This window comes from Arvicola amphibius, chromosome 12, assembly GCF_903992535.2.
Source record: "Arvicola amphibius chromosome 12, mArvAmp1.2, whole genome shotgun sequence".
Taxonomy (NCBI): domain Eukaryota; kingdom Metazoa; phylum Chordata; class Mammalia; order Rodentia; family Cricetidae; genus Arvicola; species Arvicola amphibius.
In genome coordinates, this window is record NC_052058.2 from 120,173,743 (window position 1) to 120,195,476 (window position 21,734).

Sequence of the window (21,734 nt, forward strand, 5' to 3'; positions counted from 1 at the left end):
CGTTTAAAGAATGATTTATACACTGCTGGGATAGAGTGGAAGGGAGAAACATCACAATTTCACGAAATTTCTATAGAACTGACAGTGACTATCCAAAAGACAGATGTTCCCAAAGCTCTGCAAACTGGGTTCTTTACCAGATCAGACTCCTGTGGAGCTGTCCAGTGGTCTGCCAGCTGTGCAGGGTTCTCACCAGATCAGACTCCTGTGGATCTGTCCAGTGGTCTGCCAGCTGTGCATTTGCTGCATAGTCTTGTGACTCCCGTCACCAAACACCAGTCATACAGGTGACCTTTTAAAGTCCTGAGCCCAGCCCAGTGTTGTCTCCACACCTTGGAGTGTACAGGTTGTGTAGAGGCCGAGAGGTCTTCGTGAGCTCAGATTTGCAGGACTCCAAGTTTATTACGGACTTGGGGTTTCTGGGCTCTCCATGGGTTTTTGTGATTCTGGGAATAATGAGAGCTTTGGGTGTGGTGCGGTTTCCTCCAGAGGCTCCGCTGGCTTCAGGCTGTCTTCCTTTTCCTGGTCGGTGAGAAGGCGGGGCAAAGAGAGAAGATGGAACAGATTTAGAGGTGAAGTAGCCACACCCAAAGAGGAACTCTAAGGAAATGTGGATCAAACATGGTCTTAACTTTCCTCAAGATACTATGACTGGAGCCTACAAACCTCTTCTCCCTCTGACCCTTCCTGGGATGTTGTACATGATGACATCAGGCAAGTGTTTCCCCATGCTCCTGGTCACCCTAACCCCCTGGCTCAGTACTCCTCCTGTGAGAACACCTTTCTTTACCAGCGTGGTTCCTCTCTGAGGGTAAGGGCTAGGTCTAATCCATCCTGGCACCACACCCAGCCCAGGGCAGAGGAAGCAGCGAGCAGACATAAATGGGTCAGTATATAGAAACCTAAGCCCTGCCCTGTTACATCCCCACTTCCTTCAGCCAAGCTCGGTCTGTCTCCTAAAGATTTCACAATACTCCACATTGGCACCACCAGCTGAGAAACAAGTGTTCAAATTATGTGAACTGGGAGTGGGGTTCACATTCAAAGTAGAACACACAGCTTATCCACAAAGGGACACTAGCTCTGTGCACAGGTTGTTAGGAGGGAACTGGTGGGGTGGTATGAATCACTTGGTCCCCAGTTGGTGGCACTGTTTGGGGTCGTCATAGGTGGAGCCCCGTCTTGCTGGAGGAAGTGTATCACTAGAGGTGGGCTGTAACTGTTTATAGTCTCGCCCCACTTGCTACTGCCCGTGCTCGTGCTCAGCTTCTAGCTTGCATATGGACATGTGAGCTGTCACCCTCCTGCTCCTGATGCCAGTGCCTGCCACCACCACCACAAGGAACTCTTAACCCTCTGGAACTGTAAACTCAAACAAGCTCTTCCTTGGTCTTGGCGTTTTAACACAGGAACAGAAAAGTAAGTAATAGCAGCAGGAACCCCATGGATCTGGAGACTCACAAATGGTAAATAAGAATGAGACCGGGCAGTCTCCAGCCCTGTTCCAGCCAAGATGTTCTGGGGTTGTGGGCTTTGGGGTGAAGTAAGGAACAACCTGGTGTTATGGTTTGAATGTGAAATTAGAACAGAGGGTCCTGTATTGAGCACTTGCTCTCCTGCTGGTGGTACTGTTTGGGGGAGGCAGTAGAACCTTTGGGACTGGATGAATGGCTGGCACAGGTGGCCGACTGTGGGTGGACCTTAGAGAGTCATAGCCTGGCCTTGCTTCCTGCCTGAGCGCCCTGCTTCTTCGTTTTTTCCCTTGATGTTGTTTTTAACGGGGGTTTTCATGTATGTGTCCATGTGAATTTGTGAGCACGTGAGCAGGCGCCCACAGAGGCGAGAGCATGAGATCCTCTAGAGCTGGAATTACAGTCAGTTGTGAGATGTCTGATGTGGGTGCTTGAAACAGAACTCGGGGCTTGTGGAAAGAGCGGGCATTGTTGTTAACCACTAAGCCATCTTTCCAGCCCAAAGGAGTTTGTTTGGGCTGACAGGTCAAGGTGCAGTTCATCCAGATGGGGAGCTCAAGGCAGAAGGCACGTGAGGCAACGGATCGCATTGCATCCACAGCTGGAACAACAATAAACTTGTGCATGCCAGATAGTGGTCAGCTCAATTTCTCCACGCACACAGTTCGTGATCCCTGGCAGAAATGGTGCCACCCACAGTGGGCAGGTCTTCCCCCCTCAATCCACGCAATCAAGACAAGCCCCACAGGCATGTCCTGATGCCCATCTTTTGGGTAATTCTAGATCCTGTCCAGCTGACAGCTAATACTGACCATTAGAGACTGTATCCCTTGATCCATGGGTCAAATCAATTCCTTTAAGTTGCTTCTGTCAGGTATTTGGTCACAGAACTGAGTCTCCAAGCACTTGGCAGTGACTTGGGCCTTAGGCTGTTAGTGACTGCTGCCTACTGCACACCAGAGGCCAAACCTGTGGTTTCCACGCTGATGCTGACATTACTGCCAGGGGGGCATCAACCCACTTCCCAGTGGGGATTCATTTGTGTGTGTGTGTGTGTGTGTGTGTGTGTGTTGATAGTTCTAATAATCCTTTAAACTATGTTTCTTAGTCTCTCCCATGAGCCTCTGGGGCCTCAGCTTCAGTACCTATGAAGCAACCCTCAAGCTGATTATGTATTATACAGGCTACAGACTGGGTACTCTCTCCAAAGCAGCACACAAACTTTTCCCACTAATGCTGTCCTGCTAGACCAGATTCCACTGTGATGCAAAGGGCACTCACTGAGAGCAACTTCCCAGGTGACTCAGTTCTGGATTTTCTAGGTTCCTTGGGCTTCACAATGGAGTCTCCCTCTGGTCCAGGCTTAGAGTCCTGCTGTGCTCTCATCTGTGCACACTTCTTTGCCTTCTGCATCCTGAGAAGTTTCACTCTAAGGAAATATGTTTCTGATTAGTTCTGATTTCCTGCCTCTGCATCCCAATGGTCTCTGGTTCTGTTCAGCATTCAAGACTGAAGTCTCAAAAGGATCCTGCTTGCTGTGCTGTCTGGAGAAAGCCACCCAACTTCTCTGTAAGTTGGTAACACACCCTGTGTAATCAGGACTCCCTGCATAACTCCCGCGGGGTTCAGATGGGCCAGCTGTAGAGATCATTATTTATTTAATTTATTTGTTTTTTGGGGGGGAGTTGGGAATCTAAAAGCATATTTATTTTTATTTAGTGTTTATGGGTGTTTTGCCTTAATGTATGTTTGTGCACCACATGTGTGCCCTCGGAAGCCAGAAGAGGGTGGCAGATCCTCTGGAACTAGAGTTATGGGTTGTGGGCCACCATGTGGGTGCTAGGAACTAAACCTACTCTTCTGCAAGAGTAGCCAGTACTTTTAACTACTGAGCCATCTCTGCAATGCTTTGTTATTTATTTATTTATTCATTCATTCATTCATTCATTCATTTATTTATTTGCCTGCTTGCCTATTGAGACGGTTTCAGGTAGCGCAGGCCAACCTTGAACTCACCACACTAATGATGATGACATTGAACTTCTGATCTTCCTGTCTCTTTCCCCTGAGTGCTGGGATTATTAGGGGAAGGCACCACAACACTTGGTTTATGCAGTGCTGGGGCTTGAACCCAGGGTTCTATGTATGCTGTACAATATTTCTAACCTGTGTTTGCCTTTGACTCCAGCTCCTCTCCATACTGTACCACTTCATTTCTCTTCTTCCTCTTCCCCTGAAAGACAACTACTCAGTCTCAATTACATTCTTCTCATTGCCAGACAGGATTAGGGGGGTTGGAAGGTGAGGTCTCTATGACGGCATTAGTGACTTTATGAGAAGAGGTGCTTGTTCTGGACCTCACTGTGTGATTGACAGAACATGATAGCCCTTGCTGACTCTAGATGCTTGCCCCATGTTCTTGCACTTCCTCAACTCCAGAACCCTGAGCTAAGTAAACCTCTGTATTTCATAAATCAGCTCATTTCAGATGTTTGGTTGCATAGCATAAAATGGGTTCAGACATACTCACATGAAGGGGAGGAGGCAGAAGAAAAGTAGTGTGGTTGCCATGGCTGCATAGACAACACCCTGGAGCAGCGCCTTCAGGAAGATCTGGGGAGCCAAAGGGCCCCTTCCTGTAAGTAAAAGGCATTTCAGTAAGACTTTGCTTTTATAAGCAGAAATATTTTAAAATTGCATTTTTTCCACATGTGTAGGGGGTGTTGCATGTGCCGCAGTGTGCATGTGGAGGTCAAAGGACAAGCTGCAGTAGTCTGTTTTCTCTTCCCACCGTGTGGCACCTGAGGATTGAACTCAGGTATTAGGCTTGGCAGCAAGCACCTGTCCATTTTGAGCCATCTTGTACACCCTCGGGAAGCCTTTCTTAAGTTGGATTCCAGGCTGTGGTCCCTCTTCTGACCTCAGGGCCTCCCTGTTCACCGCCCACACCCAGCCTCCAAGTCCCCACCCTCACTTGACATCAGTAGGATGCTCAGACCATGGGTTCCATGTTGGTTCTTTCCTTCACAAAGAAGGACTGTGCCCATTTCTGGGTCCTTGGCCATGCTGAGGGTGCTGTTGTCCCAGGGGCCAAGTGTGGTAGAGGTCACCTGGAGGTGGCCATGCCCACTGTTCACATCCACAGGAGCATCATCCATCCACCACTGCACAGAGGGTGTGGGGATCCCACGAAAGGAGCAACTGCACTGCAAAGTCTTCTCCACAGCACAGAAAGAGTTGAGCAGTCTGGCCGCTTCTGTGCAGAGGAAGGGTCAGGGGTCAACAAGGTCACCCGATTTTTCTTTTAATTCTTCCTTAAGGACCCAGCCTTCTTTTCTTTGTTTCTCACACTGTGGCTGAAACTCAAGGTCTTCCACATGCTAGACGACCCTCTACCACTGAGCCACACTCCAGTCTCACCCTGGGGGATTCTCGGGAGGTATCTACTGCCAAGCCATGCTTCCAGCCCCTTATCTAGGGATTCTAGCAGGAGCTCCACCCCCAAGTCATAACCCTAGCCCTCACTGGGGGATCCTAAACAGATGATGTCCAATCCACAATGATTATTTATCTTCTACAACCTCTGACCTCTGTCTTCACAATTCTGTCTGTGGCTTCCTCAGACACCTCTAGAAGTGCTTCTTGTCCACTTACCCCACTGTAGAGGCAGCAGACCCATACGCAAGAGCAAGAACTCCCAGACATGCAATACTCTTCACTGTGAGGAATGAGGTGATGGCAGCTGGAAAGAGATGTGGAGGTGGGTGAGCAGGAACATCTTTGCAAAGTAGGTTGTGGTGGTTTGAAAGAAAATGGCCCCCAAAGCGTGTGGCACTATTAAAAGGTGTGGCCTTGTTGGTGGAGGTGTGATCTTGTTGGAGGAAGTGTGTCACTGTGGAGGTGGGCTTTGAGGTCTCATATATGTTCAAGCCATGCTCAGTGTCTCAGACCACTTCCTGTTGCCTGAAAGTCAAGATGTAGGACTCTCTGCTCCTTCTCCAGCACCATGTCTGCCTGCATGTCACCATGTTGCATCATGATGATAACAGACTAAATCTCTAAAAATGTAAGACAACCCAATTAAATGTTCTTTCTTTATAAGAGTTGCCATGGTCATGGTGTGTCTTCACAGCAATAGAAACCCTAATTAAGAAAGTAAACCATGGAGGGATGGGATCAAGAGGTGTGCATGAATGGGGTTCTTCCAGTGGGACATTAAAGAAATGGCCAGATTGGGAATGACTGCAGGACAGGTGACCTGGACAGAGGCCTCTATTGTTATTGAGAAAGAATGATGTACTTGAGTTGGAATGTGAGAAATGGGGGACAAGATTCAGAGGAGTGGGTAGAATTTAGACTTTTGGTGTTCCTTTCACTGTACAAAAAATGAGTCTGAATAAATCAATCAGTAAATTCATAGCCAGATGTGGTGGCTCACACCTGTAATCCTGTTACATGGAAGCTGGCATAGGAAGACTGCTATGACTGACTGTGTAGACCAGGCTAGTCCCTGGCTCCTGAGTGACTGATTCGAGGAAAGCCAAGCAGAGAATGACTGCTCATACCCCTCACAGAGGAATGATAGGTGTTCTACTTCCACATCAAACACAAGCCTTGTTTTAATTTGTCAACTTTTTCTTTCTTTTTTCCCAACTTAAAACCTCATTCTGGGTGTCAGAATGAGCCCAAGATGGGTCCTGGCTCCAGCCTTGTCAGTAAATCACCAAATAGCTCTGGTCAAATATCATCCATTCTTCAACTGTGTTCTCATATTCATGTCACATAGGTGAGATTTATTGATCAATCTAGCTTTAGAATTCTGATTTCTTCTTGCTTTTTCTCTGCCAGGCTTTAAGGAGTGTAGGTGGGACGGCTACTAACGGATCCCTTCTTGATTTTCATTCGGCCATCATTTCTCTTCATTTTACCTGATGTCTTGTTCTCAGGACTCCATGAAATCCTTTTTCCTCAGCACACTTCCATTTACCTGATTGTCTCCCCATCTTCCTCTTACCAGCCAAGTGTTCTCTAACTGTTAAATTTTATTTTGTTTTGTTTTACACAAAATTTTATATAGCTGGCCTTTCTATGTAGCTGAGAATGACCTCGAAATCCTGATTCTCCTGCTTCCACCTCACAAGAACTAGGATTACAGGTGATTGGAATTAATTTACCAAGAGATTGGTGGGAGCCTAATTAAGGATGGCCCTGTCATGTTATGTCTGTTATGACAGAGATGGATTATGGGATGACCTGATTTACAGGGTGAGTTAACTAATGGCTAACTCACACAGCCACTAATCTGATAATTAATTCCCATGCTTATTGTTTGTTCTATTAGTAGAACAGTTATCCACTGGCCTTTTTCAGGTTAAATTGGTGACACACTGAAAGAGACTGGAGGGAGACAGGCTAATCGAGTGACTGAGGGGTGACTGACTGTGTAGAATGAACAAGTGAAAGAGCCGGAACAAACAGGCGACTTGAAGGGTAAGAAGTTGACTAGGGGACTGCCCATGTCGGGTACAGGGGCAGGATGAACAGCTGACTGAGAGACGAAAAGCTGATCGGGTGACTGAGGAGTGACAGGCTTTCTAGCATAAACTGACTAAAGTGGCACCTGGTAAACTGGCCGATCCAGAACGGGCAGTGGACAAACAAGGAACTCGCGTTACCTCGGTGCTGAGGTTGCAGTGCGGCTTAACCGCCCTGTGGCTGTCTCGTGAGACGTCCAAGGATACGCTGTCTGAAGACTGCGTGACTAAGGGAGGAACTCCATGTCCCTGGAAACCCAGTGTGGAGGATCTCAACGCATAAGAATCCCATGGACCCTCCCATAGGCTCAGGCAGCCGGTCATATTCTGTCTGCCACATTAGAGTGGCACAGGAGGGCCACGTGACAGTCTCTGCAGCGTATACACGGTGTATGTGTGTGTGCGCATCTATGTTTGCGCATGCGTACGTGTGTGCGTGTGCGTGTGTGTCTGTGTGTCTGTCTGCTGTCTACGACCTGACGAAGTCTGAATAGCATCTTACTCAGCAGCCAATGAGTGGTTGCACTTCTATGCCACAACCAACAAGTGAGGCTTTGTGCACTTGCCTCTGGAAGCTGAGACAAAATCACCACTGCCAATCAGGAACTGAACATTCATGTCCCACCCATCTTTGTGGTGGCTCTGAGCCAATCAGGAGCTACTGTGAGACACTGGCAATTTGTTACACGTTTCCTCCACAAGATCTTTCTTTCTTTTTTTTTTTTTTTTTTTTTTTTTTTTTTTTTTTTTTTTTTTTTTTTTTTTTTTTTTTAGTTTTTTAGTTTTTCCAGACAGGGTTTCCCTGTAGTTTCTAGAGCCTGTCCTGATTCTAGCTCTTGTAAACCAGGCTGGCCTCGAACTCAGAGATCCGCCTGCCTCTGCCTCCCGAGTGCTGGGATTAAAGGCGTGGGCCACCACCGCCCAGCTCACAAGGTCTTTCTTGACCATTCTCATCAAAACACACTTTGACTCCAACCTTCCTCACTCCCTTCTGATTACAAACTTTATGACCCATTAGCCACATTTTCAAAAATGCTTTTCAGCTACTCAGTTTATTAAATCTTCATTGGCTGACGGTCGCAGTGAGATGCCACACCTTGCAGTTCTAGTCTCGTTCTGTTGCTTTCACAACTGCCTCCTCTGGTTGAAATATCGCCTGTGCTTTGTACCCTCCGATGAATATAGCTTTAATCATGAGCAGGTTAAAGGAGCAGGACATCAGGGTTTAAGGTGCTAGGTCTCTGCTTAATGTCCTAAGATACTGTCAAGTGGATGGACACTTTACAGTCGGCTCCCTATCAGCCACACATGTCAACAGTCATTTTTTAAATTTAGCCATTCTGGTGTGTGTGTGAGAGAGAGACAGAGAGAGAGAGAGAGAGTAGATGAGGATGAGAGAGAGAGAGAGATGGAACCCCGCGAGAGAGAGGAGGTTGGAGAGAGAGAGAGAGGGAGGGAGGAAAGGGGAGGGAGGGAGGGGGGAGAGGGAGAGGGAGAGGGAGAGGGAGAGAGAGAGAGAGGGAGAGGGAGAGAGAGAGAGAGAGAGAGTATGTGTGTGATATTGGCTCACTGAGATTTGCATTTGCGTCTGCCTGAGGATCAAAATAATATTATCTTATATTCTGTTTTAAGTGATTTACTATCATTATTATTTCACCTATGTGTGTGTCCATGAGTGAATGTCACCCTTATGCAAGTGCCCATGGAGTCCAGAAGAGGGCATTAGAGCCCTTGAAAGTAGAGTTAGAGACGGCTGTGAGCTGTCTGTAATGAGTGCCAAGAGCCGCTTTGTGGTAGGCTTTTCCTGAGGAGACACAACACAAACTTCCACTCACCCTGAAAGGCAGTCTACAACACTCCAAAGAAACAAGCGCACCAGTGGCCGGTCTGGTAAATCTCTTGGTTTGTTTTATTCTGTGACTAATAGGAGCATACATAAAGTGAAAGTGTACTACACACCTACATTTAAAGGCATACTTTTAGTGTGTGTAGGATGCACATGTGTATGTGCCCATGATCAAAACTATGAGTGCAAGTGCCTGCAGAAACCACAAAAGGGAATCAGCACCTCTGGGGCTGGAGCTGCAAGACATTTTCAGCAAAGTGATGTGAGTGCAGGAAACTGACTTGAATCCTCTATAAAAAACAGTAGGTGCTTTCAACAAGGGAGCCATGTGGGGTGTTAAGCAGAGACCTCCTACTCTTAAATTTTAATGGAAAAAAGCAAATAACTTTTAAGTGATTATAGAATTAGGCATTATTAAGTAGCAGTAAGATGCAAGAAAATGTAAAGTCTCAATTTTAAACCCTCCTGTTTTTCCTATTCCTGTGTAAGCAGCATTCCAAACTTTGAATTTTCTTTTTAAACAAAATTTAATGGCACATAAAATTAGACAAAACAACTAAAACCATGAATGGATGGGTTGGAGAGATAGCTCAGGGGCTAAGAGCACTGGCTGCTGTCCTAGAGGACCCAAGTTTTGTGCTCAGCACTTACATGTACAGTTCACAACTGTCTGTAACTCCAGTCCCAGGGATCCAATACCCTCTTCTGACTTCTGTGAGCATTGCATGCACCTGATGCACAGACAGAGATACAGTCAATCATACACAAAAATTAAAATAAGTAAATCTCTAGAAACATGAATAGAAAATAAATGAATAAAAGCACAATGAAGAAAACCAGGCAGGGGAGCTGGGCATGTTGATTCAAGCTTGTAATACCAGCATGTGGGTGATTGAGGCAGGAGAATTGTTATAAGTTCCAGATTGGCCCAGACTCCAGAGTGAGACTCTCTCTCTGGAAAAACAAGGACAACAACAAAATCCAAATATTCTAAATCAAACAAACAAAAACATAAAAACAGGTGAGGAAAACCATTGGCATTTATAAGTAGAAGTCAGGTCTCTACTTAACATCCCATAGGGCACACACACACATGCACGCACACACGCACGCACACACAAGCCATCCAGCTTTAGATGAACAAATACGACAAGCATTGAGGTCAATGAACCTTTCCCCAATCCATCCTGTAGGGAAGTTCACAGCTAGAATTGGAGCTGACTTTTGTGCAGGGGCCAGGAGGGTCTTGTTTCATTCTTCTGTGAGTATAAAGTGTTTTGTTGAAGAGACTTACTTTTCTCCAATGTGTATTTCTTTTTACTTCCCTGTCAAAAATCAGTGGTTGGGGTTCTCAGCAGTGAGAAGCACTGGTTGCTCTTGCAGAGGACCTCGATTCAAGTCTAAGCATCCACATGCTGACTTAGAATCATCTATAACTCAGGTGCCAGGGACTATGGAGCTGCTGGCAAGCCTATGCAAGCATGGTGGTCGCATGTGCACAAACATACATACAGGCAGAAAGACCAATACACATAAAATAATATTTGAAATTTGAAATAAAAATTGGTTGCTATAGTTGTGTGGGTTCCTATCTGGACCCTTTATTCTATTCTATTGCTCTGGTATTTGTTTTTTGCCAATGCTATGCTGGCTTTAATAGTACGGTTCTGTAGTATGTCTTGATGGAAGGTATCATCACGTCTCCAGCAAGATTCTTATTCCTTGGGACGGCTTTGACTATGTGGGGAATTTTATGTATCTATATGAATTTTTGGATTTTTTTAAAAAAAAGTTTGTGAAGGATAGAGTTTCCATTTTGATTGCTGCATTGATTCCATGGATTGCTTTTGATAGGATGTCCATCCTCACAAGACTAATTCTAAAACATGAACATGGGAGATCTCTCTGTATTTTGGTGTCTTCTTCCTCTATTTCTTTAGTGTTTAAAAGCTTTCATATATACATCTTTTACTTCCTTAGTTAGGTTTATTCCAAGTACTTTCTAGGCTATCGTGAATGGCACTGCTCCCCTGATTTCTTTTTAATCATCTGCCATTGGTATACAGAAAGGTTACTGGTTTTCTAGAAAGCCATTATACAGGAGGCTGTAGAGCATACTCTGTGGGTAAACTGAGGATCTGAGTTTAGATTCCAAGAACTTACATAAAGTCACATGCAACACTATCTCTCATCAAAATATTAAAGCTCATAAAGTGGTGACCCCAGGGATTCATAGGTCAGCCAGCCTAGCCTAATCAGCAGGCTCCAAGTTCAGGGAAAGACCCTGTGTCTTATAGCTGTGAAGATATGTCAGGACCACAGCAACTCTTATAAAGGAAACCGTTTTATTGGGACTGGCTTATAGTTCAGAGGTTTAGTCCATTATCATCATGGCAGGAAGCATGATGGCATGTAGGCAGACATGGTGCTGGAGAAGGAGTTCTACATCAGGATCCTCAGGCAGCAGGAAGACTTAGCTTCTTTATACTCCTGGTGCCCCTCTTTTCCTCAAACTATGCATTTTGTGTTTTTCCTTGCTCAGCTTGCTCCTTTTCATTATAGAACTGCATAAGACTGGCCACTGATAGCGAAGCAACACAGTTAATACTAGCTGTCTGGAAATCTCCTCTGGAAAAGCATCCATAACTCTTCAATTTAGCCTCAGGCAATTATTTTGGACAAGGGCAGAACACATCCACGTTCTTCACCAAAACATCACAAGGATGGTTTTTAGGCCACATACTAATATTCCCAACTGAAATATCTCAAACCAGGCCCCCAAGTTCAAATCACCCTCAGCACCACTGTCTTCCATGCTCCTACTATGAATGCCTATTAAGCCTCATTTTATTTTTTTTTTTGTTTTTTTTTTGTTTGTTTTTTTTTTCTCATGGTTTATTTTTTTTTTATATTTAAAAATTTCCATCTCCTTCCCTCCTCCTCCCCCCTCCCTCCCCTCCTTCTCCCCTTTCTCTCCCCTCCTTCTCCCCCTTCCCTCCCCTCCCCTCCACCCATACCTCCCCTCCCTCCCTCTCAAGGTCAAGGAGCCATCAGGGTTCCCCGCTCTATGCTAAGACCAAGGTCCTCCCAACTCCCTCCAGGTCCAGGAAGGTGATCGACCAAGCTGAGAAGGCTCCCACAGAGCCCGTCCATGAAGAACAATCAGAGCCCAGAGCCATTGTCCTTTGCTTCTCAGTCAGCCCCCGCTGTTGGCCACACTCAGAGAGACGGGTTTGGTCGCATGATCCATCAGTCCCATTCCAACTGGAGTTGGTGATCTCCCATTAGTTCTGTCCCACCGTCTCCATGAGTGAACGCACCCCTCTCGTTCCTGACTTTCTCCCTCATGTTCTCGCTCCTTCTGCTCCTCATCGGGACCTTGGGAGCTCAGTCCAGTGCTCCAATGTGGGGCTCAGTCACCTTCCCCATCTGTCGCCCGCTGGAGGTTCCCTCACGGTTAAGCCTCATTTTAAAATGTCCAATCAGTTTTCTAGTCCAAAGTGTTACATATTCTTCCAAACAAATGCAGGGTCAGGCCTATCATAGCAATACCCCAGTCCCTGGTATCAATTCCTGTCTTAGTTAGGGTTTCTCTTGCTGTGAAGAGACACCATGACCACAGAAACTCTTATAATGGAGAGCATTTAACTGGGGCTGGCTTACAGTTCACAGCTTCAGCCCATTATCATCATGGCTGGAAATGTGGTGGCACACAGGCAGACATGGTACTAGGAAGGGAGCTGAGAGATCCACATCTGGATTGGCAGGCATCAGGAAGAAAGAATGTCACTGGACCTGGTTTGAGCATTTGAAACCCTAAGACCCACCCCAGTGATACACTTCCTCCAACAAGGCCACAACTACTTCAAAAGACCACATCTCCTAATAGTGCCACTTCCTGTGGCATATGAGAACCATTTTCCTTTAAGTCACCACACCCTGTGTCAAATAATGGTGATGATGATAGTGTAATAATATTGTGGAAAGCAATAGAAGAAGACACTGAACTTTGACCTATGGCCTTCATACAAGTACTCATGGGCAACAGCATCAGCACACATGTGTGTATATACATTTACATGGGAAATTTGGGGAGGAAGAAGTAGAAAGAGAAAGAGAGGTGAGGCAGGAGGACAGAGGGGTCAGACCATTATTCTGAATAGGAAAAAAAGCAGAGGAGTAACTTCTGGTGATGTCAGACTGAAGAAAATGAAGGAGCATAGCCTTGGTCACAGGTCTCTTATTGCAAGCATCAGACAATTTCAATGAAGCATGAGACTCATACACAGCAGTTTAACAGTCTGTTGGAATGGGGGTGTCTAGGAGTTACCTCTGGGGAGTCATAGAGGGCATACTGCTTCACATGAAAGCAATGCTCCCGATAGTTCCTTGGTGAGTCTGGAACTCTGAGTACTCCTGACGCCTCACCCCCATGAAGTCCAAGGGAGTTATAGTTCAAGAACCGCTATGTTCCTAAGGCGAGACCCTGTGAAGGTCTTGGAATCTCAGGGTGATACTGTACCCTGGAGTCCTGCTGATGAGTCTATATGGAGAGGAAAGGAAAGGGTCACAATGGGGCACAGGGAAGGAACTCACTGAGACAGAAAGTGTCTATGCAGAACATTTATTTAGGGGGGTTGTTTTTTAATTGATTTTTATTGAGCTATACATTTTTCTCTGCTCCCCTCCCATCCTCTCCCCTCCCTCGCAACCCTCTCGCATGGTCCGCATGTCATTATATTTTATCTAGTCCAAAATCCTAGCCCAGAGAACAATATCTGGGTGGGTATGATGTGAGATTCCCCTCTTTATGCTGTGAATACCATTGGTTAATAAAAAAAAACTCTCTAGGGCCTGCCCAGGGCAGAATAGAGGTAGGTGGGGAAAACTAAACTGAATGCTGGGAGAAAGAAGGCAGAGTCAGTGAGAAGCCATGTAGCCATGTAGCCATGCTGGAACTTAACCCGATAAGCCACAGCTTCATGGTGATACACAGTTTAGTGGAGATGGGTTAATTTAAGGCATGAGTTAGCCAGAAATATGCTTAAGCTATTGGCTAAACAGTATTGCAAATAATATGGTTTCAATGTGATTATTTTTGGGGCTGAGCAGCAGGGGACAAACTATCAGCCTCCTACAACATGGGTATGTCTTCCCACTCCATTTAACCTCAGAAGATACTCCCTCCAAACCTACCCAGAGGCCCATCTCCATCTTCTAGAGTTCATCCAGTTGGCAACTGAGATTGAACATTAGATAGACAAAGACATCTTCATAGAAACTTCTTTGTGGACCCAAGAAAAGGCTTCTTTATAATGTACACTCTGGGGTAGGGTGACAGCAAGGTGATGGGTGATGTGTATGTTTCATTTGCATGGATTCTGCTAGAATCTCTCCAGGATACTTCAGTTCCAAGAATTTCTTGTACCTACTTTCTAAACTTTGCTTCTCTGATTGTCACCACTGACTAAGCATGACTTTTATTATTTGCTCATTAGATCTCCCTGAATTATCTATCCTTATCTCTGACCTATATTGAATTAGTTGTATTAGCTCTTGCTGGCTGTCTTCAGAAATTCTTCATATATCTAGAAGCTAAATCTTCATTAATGTCTTCATTTAAGCTGTTTCCATTGCTACCTTTGTTTTTTTAATTTATTAGATTTAAAAAATACCAATCCAAATCTCCAATCCCTCACCTCGTCCTATTCCCTCCACATACCCTCCCACCCCACCCCCATCTAATCCTAGGAGAGGGTAAGGCACATTGCTTTGTGGAAGGTCAAAGGCCCTCCCTATTATATCTAGGCTGAGCAGAGTATACATCCAAAGAGAATAGGATCCCAAAAAGCCAGTACATGCAATAAAGATGAATCCTGGTACCACCTTCTACCTGTGGGTCTCCATGTGGTAGAAACACCATGGCAATGCTGTAAGCACAAGGCGTGAGGTGCCTGTCACAGTCAGGTGCATGGAGCATCCTGGAGACACAGTATCAGATGCTGTTGGAGACTGGCAATGATTGTAGAATCTGACTACTTCAAGTCTCTGGTTTACTGCAACATTTCTGGTCCAATGGTGGGAAGAAGGAGGTTCAGCGTCAGTGAGGAGAAATGGGTAATGGTGGACTGAAGCATGGAGGGACAGAGACTAGGTATTGTTTCATGGAGAAAGGGGTAGAAAGAGCGAGAGAGCCTCACACTGTACTCTAGACAGATGGGACCTGTGATCTAGAAGCATTTTGGGGACCAGCAGGAAAGCGAGCTCAGGATGGGTATGGTGGTTGGGCCATACCACACTACAGCTATCACACGGAGGACATTAGGAGATATGGCATGCAATGACCCCATGTGACTAACCTTGGTGGGATCCTCATAGTCTATGTGCACTGACAGCCTTGCTGTCTTCCTTCTGCACAACACCATGCTAAGGAGTTAGAGTTGGGAGAGAGGGAGGGAAAGAGAGACAGAGACATGGGCCATGGTAGAGACCTTCAAATGTGCCCAGACAGCATACTCTGCCTCAGGATAGCCATCTTCCCTCACACAGCACAGCATGTGTTTCACAAGATCCACCCAGGATGAGGCACCCTAACACACACACACACACACACACACACACACACATACACACACACGCGCACACACACGCACGCACGCACATACACACACACGCACGCACACACGCACGCACGCACGCACATACACACGCACGCACATACACACACACGCACATACACACGCACACACACAGTGTATTGGGGCTCTTAAGGTACTATCAGGCGACTTCACTGTTTACAGGCCACACGCAGCGCAGCTGGCTTTCTCCATAATTACATCTCATGAAAGGTTCTGCAGCTATTCCAGAGAAGGACACTCCCATGTCACTTTTCTTGGCATCTCTGATGAGCAGGGAACAGTCGTGTTTCTTTTCGTCCCAAAGGAGATGGAATCTGCCGTGCTGCGTTCTGGACTAATTGTCTGGGTTTATTTGTGGTCACTGGAATGTCTCCATTTTAGATTGGCCCCTTCTTGGAATCAGGGAGCCAAAAACAGACTGAAAATAGTTTCTAAAGGGGCAGGAGACACTTGAGGGCACACAGGCCTCCTCGATTGTCACTGACTTGGGCACTGTCAGCCAGTGTCTTGGATCCTGAGCCAGGAACCCTGCAAAGGAATGAGAGGTATCTTGGTCCTGTGACACCAGCCCCTTTCCAAGTCCTGCCCGTAGCAAGAACAGCAGCAATCACCACAGTAGAGCACAATGAATGGTCCTGGGTCCCTACAAGTGAGAGGAGGATAGTTGGGTGGTTGAAGCTGCTTGTCCTGGGTGAGAGTACCAGGCTTTTGTGTCACAGGACTGAGAAGAAATATCACCGGAAGCCCAGTGATGGAGTCAAGCAGAGAACACCTGATGACAGAGCGGGAACTTCCCACCCACATACAGTCAGAGTTTTCACAAAACTTGAAGATAAAACTGTTAGGATTTTTTCCTAACATGAGCTCTCTGCCGACGCAAAATCCCAATCAAGCCAAATTAAGAAATATCCAGGTTTAATGGGATTCCTGCAGTCTCGGGTGGCCCCAAGAGGGAACCGCGATCACCAGGAGGAAGGAAAAGAGACCACAGTGTGATCCTCTTTTGGGAGTTCACTTAAATACCCTGTGGGAGTGGTCCTGACCCACCCCACCCAGGGAGGGATCAGGACCTGACATTCTGGGATTTGGAGTCCAGACCAATACAACTCTCGGGCGGGGGGGGGGGGGGGGGGGGGGGGGGGAGAGGGGGGTGCTGGGGACTACGCTCCCAACTTAACTTAAACACTTGTGCTTTGCACATGGGGCGCGGTGGTGCCACACTCGTTGAGAAATGTCCACCACCTACACCTGTCTCCCCTCTGGCTTCCTGCCACTCCGCTATCACCATTAGAGCTGTAGATGCTGCCAAACAACCCACAGCTTCTGGGCACTCTCAGCGGTCAGTATGACAGAATCAGGACTCCAGAGATTGTCAAAGGAAGCTTGAGGAATAAAGCTGGGGTGGGAGTCCCTTAGGGTGAAGTAAGTGGGAACAAATCAACGAACGAAAGAGTGAGTGTGTGACCGAAGCTCCTCTTTGCTGGAAAACTGATAGGAATGACTGAGAGGTTCTAGAAGGAATGAGGAAATGGCAAAACTTTAGATGATGCTGCTTGCTGCTTGGCAGGGGTTGATGATGAAGAAGCTGGTGGGAACCCCATTGCCCTGTGCAGCTAGCAAGTGGGCTCTCAGGAATGAGTGGGTAGAATGGGAGGACTGGAACACCAATGGCTAAATAAAATGCAGCCCCAGACTGAACTTCCTAATGTATTTTCTTCCCTTCTCCAAGTGTCCCTGGTGTAGACCACAGAGAACAGCCTATGAGAGACCAGCAAGTGTGACAACAGCCAGGAGACAGGAGAATCCGGGGTCTCAGAGGCAGGGTCCTTGTCCATGCCACCTCCGTAGCTCATCGTCAAGCCATGCAGTTATAGTCACTGTCTTAGGGTTTCTGTCTCTTTGATAAAATACCGTAAGTGTGATGGTTTGAATGAGAATGTGCCCCTCCCCCCTCTACAGGCTCATACATTTGAATACTTGGTTATCAGGAAGTGATACTACCTGCAAGAGATTAGGAAGAATGGCCTTATTGGAAGAAATGTTGGTGGGGTGGGGGTAGATCGTGGACTTTGCAGTTTCAAAAGCTCAAGCTAGGCCTACTGTAACTTTCTCTTCCTGCTTCCTGTGGATCTGTACATAGAGCTCTCAACTACTCCTCCAGTACCATATCTGCCTGCATGCTGCCATGTTTCCCACCATGATGAAAATGGACTATAACCTCTGAAACAGTAAGCAAGCCCCAATAAAATGCTTTCTTTTATAAGAGCTGCCATGGTCACAGCATCTCTTAGTAGCAATAGAACCGAAAGACCCCCGATGTAGGGAGACTCTCACTCAAGTCTCGGGATAACATGACCCTCCACCCCCAGAAACTGACGAGAGACCGTCCTTGCTGCAATCACATGAAGTTTATTCGACAAGACAGGAACCAGTTCACTGATGCCAAGACTCATAACCCACGTAGGGGAAGAGTTTGACCCCAAGTAACTGGGAGAAGGGGTCTTTAAGGGAAGAAACCACAGCCCATTAATCTGAAGGGAGGGAGTCATAGAAAATTCCGAAAATACCAGTGATGATCACAAGGGGGCAACTCCCTGTTTCTCAGGATTATTCTCAAGATTACAATCTAACTTTATCTTCAGTTAGTTCCTGAAACAGAGTCACTGAACCGGGTAATCTGATTTCTGATTCTTCTCTCCCTGCTTATATTTTTGGCTCTATTTTTTTCCTGCTAGGGGTGTCTGGATTTATCCAGGTCTTTCATCTCCCCACTTCTTCTAGTATCTAGTTCTAATTATAGAACTAGATTTCAGTATCTTCTTGACCTTGTAAAGCACTATATTGGTGGTGTAGCATCAAAATCTGAACAGTACTTATTTTTTCTCTAATGAAGGTAATTAGTTTTTTTACATTCAACTGGATATATTTTATTTTGTTTTACATAAAGCTAGCAAACCTGTGCACATTTATATGCTAATCTCAAGATGAAAGAGGGTTCATGATCACTTCACAGAAACAAAAAAATATGGAACGCTTTACGAATTTGCGTGTCATCCTTGCGCAGGGGCCATGCTAATCTTCTCTGTATCATTCCAATTTTAGAATATGTGCTGCCGAGATGAGCACTAGTTTTAATTCATTAAAGTACGGAGTGGCCTGTATTAGGGCAGCTACCCTGAGGCCCAGGATTACTGATAATGTCAGAGAAATTGGTTCTCATCAAAAGCGAGTTGGGTGCTTGTCAAATTTGTCTTTATGCGTGTTAGCTGGATGATAAAAGACCCTAGGTACCAGTTGTACAAGCACACAGTAATCTTTGGTGTCATTAAAAATCGATGTCGACACACAAGGTGTCAGGCCTGTATTACAAGCCCACCATTTATCTAAACTGGGAACCGAGTACCTGGTGTCAGTAATCTTAGGGCTCTAAAGAGTCTCATTACATAATCTCAGTAAAAGTCAGCCTATGCTTAGTCCCCCAAACATAAGCCTCCTGACTGGTAGTGTTGTCAAAAGCCCCAGATACTGCAATTTGGGTAGTCCAGGAGCTCGCTTCACGTAGGAGGCATGGATCCAGGCAGAGATGTTGTTCAGTTGTTCCCAGATCTGGCGTCTCACCATTTCAAGGACCTTTATGCGGGAAAATAAAGGTCTAGAAAGAATAGCATCAGGATTATACATTCCACCCTACTCAGTGAGCGGTGGCTGTTCTCCACATAGGATCTCATAAGGGGTGAGTTTAAATTGCTCTGGGGTGTTCCAAACCTGGAACAGGGCAAAGGGAAGGAGGACTGTCCAATCATTCCCACAGGACTCTAGCGCCAATTTTGTAAAGGTCCCTTTTAGAGTTCTATTCATCCTTTCTACCTGACCTGACTCTGGGGTCAGTAAGCACAATGTAATTTCCAATTGATCCCCAGTTGGGTGGCCAGTCCCTGACTTACCTAGGCAACAAAGGCAGGCCCATTATCAGACCCGATTACCTTGGGTATCCCTAACCTTGGGAAGATTTCTTATATGATCTTCTGAGCCACCATATTGGCTGTTATATATCTATACATATAAATATACAATTAATTTCATAAATTTTGAGATAATATTTATACCATAAGAGAAGCTGATCAAGAGTCAAAATCAAACCAAAAGATTATGAGATTAGTGGCAATAAAATAGTACTTAAGTTCAGGTTTTTCTTCTATGCCATATCAAGTTTCTTTTCTGACATGAGACAGAGATTTTGGATTTTATTTTAACAAATATTCTTGGGTTTATAGAAGGAGAGAACTGCACTTCAGCTCCAAAGGCAGCTTTAATTTTCAATTGAACTGGTACTACAAAAAGACCATTTGCATTATATGTCTATAGAGAATGGCAAAACAAACATTTGGGAATTATTCTGTTGGAGATATATCAATAGGCCAATTTCCTTCTTTTCTTGGGATATTTTTCCTGAATCATTTTTCCTTTCCTTCAGAGGTCTCATTTTTTCAGTGATCTTCAGATTCCTTAGCTAAATGTCTCCTGAAAAGACAAAAACAAAACTCTTCCACAACCCTAATTTTGGGGAAGTTCCCTTTTAGCAAGTTCTATCTGATCAAGTAAAAAACATTTATTAGTTGTATATTAGTTTATATTGACTTGTTATGTTGTTTGATGAACTATCACCTCTTCTAATTAAGAGGTCTCTCTTGTTCAATTCTAATATTTACCAATTTTGATTTATGTTTTTTCCTGAGATTTTTGTTTTATGTTCTAAAGCTGTTCTATCATCTAGAACACTATGCTTTCTTACAATAGTTATTAGGTTCTTTAGGAAGGAGTCTCCTCCACAGTGACAGGAAACAACTGAACCAAATTTGATTGGGGGCCAGTGAGAAGCCCCTCAAGGCATTCCCAATGGCAAAGGATTACTTTGACTGTCCCTTGTTGACGTACATTTATTAGTCCAATGCCTGCCTTTGTCACACCTTCTGCCACACCTTCCTTCCAGAAGGAAGGGGGTGTTCTGTTTGGAGTAGGCTTAGAAAGAGCATTATTTATAGGAATGTTCTGTTTACAATCCTTTTTAGGTGACCTTGTTTACTGCAATGGAAATACTTGGTATTTTGATTTTTCTTCAAACCTATGGAAATCACCTCTCCTATCCAAGCATCATCATGGTCATGAGATTCAATATAGAGTGTCTCTCAGATTCATTTCCCCAAAGGTTTTTAATGGTCTAATTTCCCTTTTGCATCATGCATTAGCATTTTCAAAAGCCAGAAATTCAATTATTTTTTTGTCTTGCTTCTGAATTTGGTATCACTTTCTTTATTGCTGAAGTCAACTTTGGTAAGAAGTCAGTGGAGGTTTCTTTTGGGTCCTGTACCACTTTAGTGAATGACACACAATTTTTTTCCTACTTCTTCAATTCTGTTCCAAGCATTCAGAGCTGCTTCACAGCATAAAACCAGGGTGTAATCAACATATAGAGATTCCATAAAGTTGGTTGGTCTTGGATTATTTCCATACCCTTAGTTCTACTTCATTGCTCAATGGTCTTAGCCTCTTTTTTCCACAAGGTTCTTCCTTGTAATTGAGGACTAGGCTCCAACCTAGTCTCTCCAGTCTTGAGGGATAAATTTTATTACATGTTGACCACTAGCTTAACATCTGCTTCACAAAAGATGAATATATGATATATGAGACTATTGCTCCCATTAATTTCCTCAAATCTAACATTTACACAGGCATCCAATCATCTCTTACACAACCTTAGGAACACACACACACACACACACACACACACACACACATTTCCTGTAAGGTAAATTAAAGCTGGTTGTTTGAAAGCTGCTATGGGATAATGCTCTTGTTTGCTGTAAAGATTTGTCACTTGTATCAGTTTAATAAAGCAATGATTGACCAGTAGCCAGACAGGAAGTATAGCGGGCACCATATTAAGGCAATTCTGGAAAGAGGAAAGGCAGAGGATCAGTCATCATCCAGAAACAGAGGAAACAAAATAAAAATGCCTTATGGAGAAAAGGTACCAAGCCACAGGGTTGGTAATTAATTATGGGTTAATTTAAGCTGTAAGAGCTAGTTAGTAATATGCCTGAACAATAGGCCAAACAGTTTATAAGCAATATAAGCCCCTGTGTGTTTATTTGGGACTGAAAGGCTCTGGAACTGGGTGGGACAGAAACTTTCATCTACAAATGGAACCCAACATGGGTCAAGGATATCCACATAGAGCCTGAAA

The 21,734-nt window shown here is 45.1% G+C and overlaps 1 protein-coding gene and 1 non-coding gene across 2 annotated transcripts; both read right to left on the minus strand.

Moving 5' to 3' along the window:
• Nucleotides 1-213: 213 nt before the first annotated feature.
• Siglecl1 (SIGLEC family like 1) lies at nucleotides 214-7,345 on the minus strand. The gene is made up of 6 exons (XM_038314339.1): nucleotides 7,148-7,345; nucleotides 5,127-5,214; nucleotides 4,447-4,728; nucleotides 4,003-4,108; nucleotides 2,754-2,901; nucleotides 214-522 (listed from the first exon to the last, which is right to left on the minus strand). The coding sequence occupies exons 2-6, from the start codon at nucleotides 5,149-5,151 to the stop codon at nucleotides 403-405; spliced, it is 681 nt and encodes a 226-aa protein (XP_038170267.1). The 5' UTR covers nucleotides 5,152-5,214; nucleotides 7,148-7,345; the 3' UTR covers nucleotides 214-402.
• Nucleotides 7,346-18,509: 11,164 nt separating this feature from the next.
• Nucleotides 18,510-18,616, minus strand: LOC119803166. The gene has a single exon (XR_005283576.1). It is a non-coding gene; the product is annotated as a U6 spliceosomal RNA (small nuclear RNA).
• Between the last annotated feature and the right edge of the window lie 3,118 nt (nucleotides 18,617-21,734).